Source organism: Balaenoptera musculus, chromosome 4 (assembly GCF_009873245.2).
Source record: "Balaenoptera musculus isolate JJ_BM4_2016_0621 chromosome 4, mBalMus1.pri.v3, whole genome shotgun sequence".
Taxonomy (NCBI): Eukaryota; Metazoa; Chordata; class Mammalia; order Artiodactyla; family Balaenopteridae; genus Balaenoptera; species Balaenoptera musculus.
The window spans coordinates 138,918,409-138,926,722 of NC_045788.1; the positions used below are offsets into that span (position 1 = coordinate 138,918,409).

The following is an 8,314-nucleotide window of genomic DNA, read 5'->3' on the forward strand; positions in this document are numbered from 1 at the left end:
GGCTCCCTGCATTGGGAACGTGGAGCCTTAAAACACTGGACCACCAGGGAATTCCCTTTAGTTTTTTAGATATCCCTTTAACTGCAACAAATAGCTGCTAGAAATTCTGGTACCAAAAAATTGCATGAAGTACCCATACACACAGCAAGAGAAAATGTTTCAGCTCCATTTAAATTTGCATATCCAAAGTCTTTAACAAAACTTAGAAACTACGGGCAAATCTACCTGCATCACGGTTTCAGGTCCTCCACCAAAAACTTTCCCACTCCCCAAGAGTTGCCAAAGCCCTCTTTTGGGTGTCATTTCAACCCAAATCAATGTCCTCTGCATTTCTTTCTGTAGTTTCACGTTTCACGATGCCACACCTCACCGCTCCCTGTGAGCTCTGTTCATTCCATGACACTGTTCATTCCAGCAGCACACAGCCCTTGCAGAGTTCTATGATCCCCCGGGACTCGTCTTTAATCTTTGGCCAGGCACGGCAACGTAGCATGTAGGACCTTAGCTCCCCAACCAGGGATTGAACCTGCAGCCCCTGCATTGGAAGCTCAGTCTTAACCACTGGACCGCCAGGGAAGTCCCCCCAAGGACTAATTTTTAAAGCATTCTTGCCTCCTACTAATCAAGTCCACAGGCAAAATAACATCAAACGTTGAGTTCTAAACTTCATTCCAAGGCCTCTCCCTCTTTAGCGGTGACCTTGGCAAGATGCCATCTCTGGCTCCACTTCTGCATGTGCCAAATCAGCAGTGTCCAGTACCACCTCTAAAGACTATTTAGATGGCAAAACAGAAGGACAAGGACTTGCATGAAAGCGAATCTCGAAATACACAAATACAAAACTACTAGATCTAGTGCTAGCTTATTCAGTATTTATAAGCTTACTTCATAAGAAGAGTGAATAATTACATATTTATTTTGCTTCAGAGAACAGGGGACTGATTTCCCATTAAGCCAATTTAGTCACAGAAGCATCTTCAAAGTACACTGTTGAAGTATTATAGAAAAAATGAAGTATTCCACTCTTCCAAAATTTTATTGACTTTGGAAGAAATGTGAAAATTCTTTAAAATGAAATTTAAACCACAACTTAATTCATGTGCTTCAAGAAATTCTTTCATAATTGAGATTTTATTGGTTGTTTTGAGGATCAGTACACAGACATTTCAATTTGTACACAATTCTCAACATACGTACCAAAAACCTAAAAAATCATGTAGTTGTGATTCTTTTCTGAACAGTTATTCCAGTGACTTTCCAGCTTAAAATTTGGGGGCAAATTTTCCTTCGCAGGATATCAAGTACCAATATCTTCAAATATTGATATGCTGTTACATCGTAAGTCCCACTAATTCACAATTTAATATCATATACACTACATACTCAAATTGTCAATCGTTCACAGCACATTAACAGTTACTAGAAGAAATGGACTACCACGACCAAAGTTGTTACAGAGTGCTCAAAATTGTGCCCAGGAGAGCCAAGATCAAGGGGTGAGTGGTTTGCTTTAGGAAACAATTCTACCAAAAACAACGTGGGAAGAGAAGTAATTTAAAGTGTTTAAGACATTAAATGCACAACTGACTCCAAACTGCCATTTAGTATGCTTTGTATTATAGGATATAAAAGCTACCCTCCATCTGTGGAATGTTAAGCTGACACCCAAGACAATCAAAGCCTCCCATATTCAATATCCCACTATTTTCTGGTTGTACCAAAAAATAAACAACCAGCAAATGATTTCACCTCTTAAAAAAAAGCATTTACACTTAAAAAATGGGATGAGGTGGGATTCCTTCCTTTTTAAAAATGTTTCTAGAACTACTAAAAAACTTGCATTTACAAAATAGTTGATAAAAATATTCCTCTGGATTGTACAAGAAGGGAAACAGGGACCACTGATAGGACCAGGTGTGTGATATTAATCAGACTTGGCTTCTTTCTCTCCTGCTTCATCAGAAGCTGGGCTCTGCAAAATCAAAGGAAAAACAGTGACTGAACATTTGACTTCTGTGTCAGTGTTATAACGTTAGAGATATTTAGCATTTAACACAGTGTAAGTTTTACTCATTACAACTATTATTAAGTCTTAACAATACATTCAATCCTCATTATTTGTAGATTCTGTATTTATAAATTTACTGACTCACTAAAATTTATTTGTAACCCCAAAATCAATACTTATGTTTCATGTTCCATGGTCATGTATGTGCAGATACAGACCAGCAAAAAATGAGTCACCTGACACAGACATTCCCAGCTGAGGCCCTTCTGCCTTGTTTCAGCTGTAACACTGTAAACAAGTGTCTTTTTCACAGTCTTATTTAGTGCCACACATTTCACATTTTTTTTGTGCTTTTGGTCAACAATGTTGACTAGACAAGTGTAGTGGCGTCCAGTACTATGTGCTGTGCAAGAAGGTTGTGACGTGCCATATGGAGAAGACACACGTTAGACAGCTTCACTGAGGCACGAGTTACAGTGCTGTTTCTGTTGGCCCTGAGTTCAATATTAACTTACCAAAAACATACATTAAACAGACACACATAAAATAGGTTATGGTTTGATCTGTTGATGGAAATGTTGTGATGAGAACATTTTGAGAATTTCCACTATGAGCAACTGTCCAGTATACAGAGCAACCTTACAGAACACAACCATCATGAATAACGAGAATCAACTGTAGTTGATAAAAGGGATCAGAAGGCCTCATTCTCCCCTTATAACTGGATTAGTTAATTTCATCTTACTATCACATAATATTTGACTTGGGGTTAGATTTAGGAATTTGTGACTGCAAATCGGGGGAGTAAGTAGTTATTACTTTAAAATCTGATCTATAAATATAACAGTCTAAAAATTAATACTCTATTTATATTTTCTGCTTAGCCAATGTTAAAAAAAAAAAGGCTTGGCTTAAAAAGTTATTTACCACAACCTTGCAACACACTTTTTTTTTAAGGTAAAACCTTTTTCTCAGAGCTTAAAAGGATAAAGATTAAGGACATCAATCTTTTTAATTGCTTAATCTAAGTTACTACTTAATCCTAGACAAGTGGCTTTTAAGAAACATAAGCCTTCTTTATTAGAAAGTGGGAAAAATATGACAAACGAAGGGAATCGATTAAAAAAAAATTTAAAGCAATATCCAGAATATAAAAACCAAACAAGATTATTAACAGTTCTACAGATGGCAATTTGGAGGAAAAAAAAAAAAAAGCCTAGAATATTTGTTTAAAGAAAACCCCTAGGTCATGTTAAAGAAAGAAAAATGTGTTATACCATTTAGTAAATTAAATCTTTTTAAAAACTCACACCAGCAATTAAATTAATGAACCCCATATACAATAAAGATCATGAATCTGAGTTTGAAATTCTGAGTACATTACAATTTCTCGTTCACTCACTTAAAAAAACCCATTTACACATATATTTTCAAATATGATCTAATATCTGTCCATTCACTTGGGAGTTACTGTACAAAACTTTGTTCAATATCATAAAGGATAAAGACTGCCTTATCTGCTACATAAAAATATACAGTTTATTATCCACTCTTCAGAGTCAAAACGAACAACACACAAACACTTCTGACCTCCTCATTTTTAGTTTCTCCATTTTCTGCAGGTAAGTCTTCTTTAGTCTCTTGGTTAGCCACTTCAGCCTGTTTTCCCTTTGCTCCCCTTTTCCCTTTTGTTTGCACTTTTTTGTCAGAAGATTTATCCTGTGACAGAACAAGAGTATATTTTAAGTATCAACTCTGCACTTACTAACATTTTCTGACTTGCTAGAGAGATTGCATCCACCACAGTTGCAACGTTAATGAGGTCACGTGTCACTCCGAGTTACAGGACACACCTTAAGGTCCACCCCCAGTAACCAGGACCACACAGCACACTGAGGAGACCCCTAACAGCACCTGCACACCAAGCGTCATCAGACTTACGACAATTAAACCTAATTAAACCTAAAGCGTCAGCTACGACCCTTCTCCACTTTCTCAATTACCCGCTATTCTCTAAAGTTCCACATGAGAGATCAAATGAAGTGAAGAACCGCTGGAGGAATCTCTTCCCCACTGTAACCCTACCCACCCCCAAACTCTTTAAGCAGGAACAATAATCAAATTGTCAAATAACCACTGTCTTGACGAGATGGTTACCCTCACAGTAAGACCATTCACCTGAGAAAAGCACCATGTTGTTAAGGTCAGACTGAGTATCCTACTACAGTTCTGCTACAGTTAGTCCCTTGGTATCATATAATGAGTAGCTAAAAGGATCAATTTTGAGTTTATCGTTTTCATTTAGGTGTTTGAAGAACCTGAAAAGCACAGGTGTTAGTATGATGATAAAAGAGATTCAAAGGTTAAGCCGCTTTAAAGTAATATAAAACAGTATTTCTGGACACCATCCATCAACTGGGAAGGAGACACTTAAGTATTTCCTATAAGTTGAGAATGTAGTTAGTGAACAGTCGACTTAGATAAGACCAATAGTAACTGTAACTTCTATAATGGCATTCCATACATGAATGCATGACAACTACTAGTAATTCAGTATCTTTAGAATAAATAATAAATTACCTAAACAAATATATTTGGGACAACACCACTACATACATTGCCACCATGAAGTGTGACAATCGTTTCTGTATTTAAAAACGATTCTTTTATAATCTGATTTCTTTAGATTTCTCGTTAATTTAATAACCATTATCACAGTAACATAAAAACGTAAAACCTGAAATGTGAAAACAGAATTATGCAATAGCCTGGACTGAAATAATACCATTTTAACTATTAACAGCTGGAAAGTGAGACAAAACAAAATAAATCAACACGTCTGTAGTATGGTAATCAATATATCAACAGTTTTACCTTCTGTTTAAGGCTTTAAAACGATTCGGTTGTGAAGACAAAGGTATATTATTGAAACTAAAAGGGGACAAAGGCTCCTCCCCCTCCCCATCATTTTCCTTTGGGAACACTGAACTGACAGGTTTGTTTCTCAAGGAACACTGACGTGAAAACTTGCCTGTTGATTATATCTGACGTCCCAAACCCAACTGGAGGTAAAATTTGAACTGTTTTCATTAAAAAAATATTTTAGGGCAAATCAAAATACAGATGCAGGTAAATAAAGAAAGAAAGAAAAATTTGGGCTTCCCTGGTGGCACAGTGATTAAGAATCCGCCTGACAACGCAGGGGACACGGGTTCGAGACCTGGTCCGGGAAGATCCCACATGCCGCGGAGCAACTAAGCCCACACGCCACAACTACTGAGCCTGTGCCCTAGAGCCTGCGAGCCGCAACTACTGAGCCCGCGTGCTGCCAACTACTGAAGCCCGCGCTCCTAGAGCCCATGCTCTGCAACAAGAGAAGCCATTGCAATGAGAAGCCTGCACACTGCAACGAAGAGTAGTTCCCGCTCGCCACAACTAGAGAAAGCCTGCACGCAGCAACGAAGACCCAAGACTGCCAATAAAGATAAAAATAAATTTTTTAAAAAATTAAAGAAAAATTAAAGAGAAAACAGGCATAGTGTTCCAGCCAATCAGTTTACTTAAAAAAGCAAATAATAAAACATGTGTAATAATAGTACACTGTTCAAGCAGACATTTTGCAACAAGAGCCACTATTTTTCCCGCCTACTCTTATTTCTCCTACAGAATTATCCCATTATTTTCTGGTGTAAGAAATTTCAAGTTGACATACTACGCCTACACCTTACCTGAACCCTCTTAAAAAGGATCACAAAACAGAACTTTCTATTGAAAAAACGTTAAGATTTTTACACTCAGCTCTGTACAATGTTTAAAGAAATAGAAGAAATCTTTGATTATGCAGTGTTTACCTTTCACCTACACTTTTAGGAAAGGGGTAATGATGATAAGGATTTTGGGGAGAGAGACTTCTAATAGCAAACTCTCACTTAAGTTTTGAGTAAACAGAAATTAATCACACCATGAATTTCCCCTGAAGAACAAGGAAGAGCTTTACAGAGGGTGGTATCAATGCTAGATCCAAACACAAAGTTACAAATAACATGCACACATTTAGCTTTTCCAATTTAAAGTTTTCAAACCTACATATATATATCCAACAACTACCCAAATACCGACAATGTGAATAAAGCAATCATGAATCTATTCTAGAGCAGCAACCATCATGCTATTTACGATAAAGTAACTTAGTGAACTCCTATACATATAATGGTATATAAAATACTTTTAGAAGACTGTTAATCATGTTTTCAGAGAACACAGCTCTTGATCTACCCCTGGACATAAGATATGTCCCCCTACCTTGCCTCGAGCACCTTATATGCCAAAACTTACACATTCCCCATCTCCTGGCCTCAGTCCTAGCGTTGCTGATATTGTCAAAAGAGGAAGTACAAGCATGCAACCAACAGAGGACCACTAACCAAAACGTACACAACACAAAGAATGGATTTCCCTGGTAAGCGAAACTTATTCTCCAATATTTTTAGCCGTCTTAAGTTTCCCAAATTCTGCAGCAGCATTAAGGTGATACATTATGTTCCCGTAAACCGGGAATATGACTACATCTACTGTATTTTACCCAAACCAGAAAAAACATTGTTTACTGAAGTTACTATAACATAAAATTAAAGTGGTAAATAAGGTAACACTACGACTTTTTAGGAGACTAGGACATCAAACAGTAGTTGATTTCGAGATTCTCAAAGTCACGACCTCAGCTGCTGGCAATGCGCGTTAGGTAGCACTGCAGCATTTCGAAGACACCACGATCTCTTAAGGTGAGTGTGAAACCTACCTTTCCTGCCGCCTTTTTTGGCTTCGTTTCCACTTTTGCAGGAGCTGGTTTCTGAAAAGCAAAGGTAGGACTGAGTTTCTTCCCTGGGTACGATCCCACGGAAAAGAAAGGTCAGAGGGCTCGCTTTACTTACAGCTGACAACCTCGCCGATCTCCTCTTGGGCTTTGGGAGAAAAAAAGGAAAATGAGCAAGGAATGCGGGGTGCGGTGCAAACCGAAACCACCCCCGGGAGAGGAGCGCGGTCTTACCTCCTCCTTCGCCGCCCCATCGGCGGAACTGACCTGCGGGAGAAAGCAGACGGCGAGTGGACGCAGCCCGCAAACAAAAGTGCCCGCGCGCCCCGCGCCCGCCCGCCCGCGAGAACAATGCCCGGCCGCGTGACGTCAGCGGCTTCCCGCCGCCGCGTTCGAATCTCCCACCCTGCTCCTCGGGCCGCCGAACGTTCCAGAACGGCGCGCCCGGGGCCGCCGCGCGCCCGCCCGCCGCAGGTCCGGGCGCCGCCCGGGCCCAGCGCTGCCGAGAGCGCGGCGGGCCTGGGCCTCGCGGGGCGCCAGGGCCGGCCGGGCGGCGGAGGGGGGCGTGTGCGAGCCGTGGCCACCGCTCACCTTCCTCTTGGGCATCGTGGCGGCGGGGCGGGCGCGTGCCGGGTGCCTGCGGGCCGCGGCGCGCCGAGAGCCTTCGCGAAGCTGGGCTGCCTGGCCGCTGCCGCTCCTCCCGCCGCCCGAGCTGCTGGGACCCGCGGCGGGGGCGGTGGGAAAACCGGATGGAACCGGATTGGGAGCCCGCCCCCTCCTCCCCCCGCGTCCCCCAGCCGCGGGCTCCCCCTCCCCGTCGGCCGGGCCGCCCCCCGCCCCCGCCCATTGGCTACGGGGCCCACCGCGCCGCGGCCCGCGCCCCGAATAGGTGAGGCGGGCCGTCACTCGACCACTGCGCCCCGCCCCCGCTCTCGGCGCCCCTACCCGCCCGCCGTCTCGCAGGGCCCCAGACCCAGGCGAGGGGGCGGGGCCCCACAGGCAGCTCTCGCCTCACGGTAGTTTGTTTGAAGCTGAGCTGCAAAGTGCGGTCTGCGCGCCGATTGGCGGAGGCCCGCCACGTGGTCGCCGGGTGAGCCCGCCCACCACCCTGCTGGATACCTGAGCGCCGGTCAGCGCCAGGAAAGCCCCAGGATAGGGTCTCTCCCCTATAGGGTCAATTGGGTCGCACAAGCTGGGAAGGGAGAGACAACAGGTTCAAGTACGAACCAATTTCTCCCACCTCAGTCAGTAAGAAAGGCTATCTAATAGGTCTCCCGTCTCGCTGGCCCGCGGGAAGTGGGTCCTAGTGCGCAGGAGCGGGAAGGGAGGCCGTGGGAAGGAAAGTCGGCGCGGGCACGCGCGGGGCTCCACTGCGCAGGCGCGGGTCTTTGCGAAGGCCCTGGAATTGCAGCCCGTCTACCATACAAGGTTGCTCGCGGTCGGGCCTTTCTGTAGCTTCTTTTAAGTCATCCGTTCATTGGGGGGCCGGGGGT

The 8,314-nt window shown here is 43.2% G+C and overlaps 1 protein-coding gene across 1 annotated transcript; it reads right to left on the reverse strand.

The window, feature by feature from the left end:
* Positions 1 to 1,073: 1,073 nt before the first annotated feature.
* HMGN1 (high mobility group nucleosome binding domain 1) lies at positions 1,074 to 7,825 on the reverse strand. Its single transcript, XM_036851522.1, has 7 exons — positions 7,767 to 7,825; positions 7,413 to 7,533; positions 7,056 to 7,088; positions 6,940 to 6,969; positions 6,807 to 6,857; positions 3,599 to 3,727; positions 1,074 to 1,972 (listed from the first exon to the last, which is right to left on the reverse strand). The coding sequence occupies exons 2-7, from the start codon at positions 7,425 to 7,427 to the stop codon at positions 1,925 to 1,927; spliced, it is 306 nt and encodes a 101-aa protein (XP_036707417.1). The 5' UTR covers positions 7,428 to 7,533; positions 7,767 to 7,825; the 3' UTR covers positions 1,074 to 1,924.
* Positions 7,826 to 8,314: the final 489 nt, after the last annotated feature.

Coding starts and splice junctions, on each gene's coding strand:
- HMGN1 (XM_036851522.1), bottom strand. Junction 6,858..6,939: donor GATCGGCGAGGTTGTCAGCT/GTAAGTAAAGCG, acceptor TTTGCTTTTCAG/AAACCAGCTCCTGCAAAAGT. Junction 3,728..6,806: donor CAAAAAAGGCGGCAGGAAAG/GTAGGTTTCACA, acceptor GTTCTGTCACAG/GATAAATCTTCTGACAAAAA.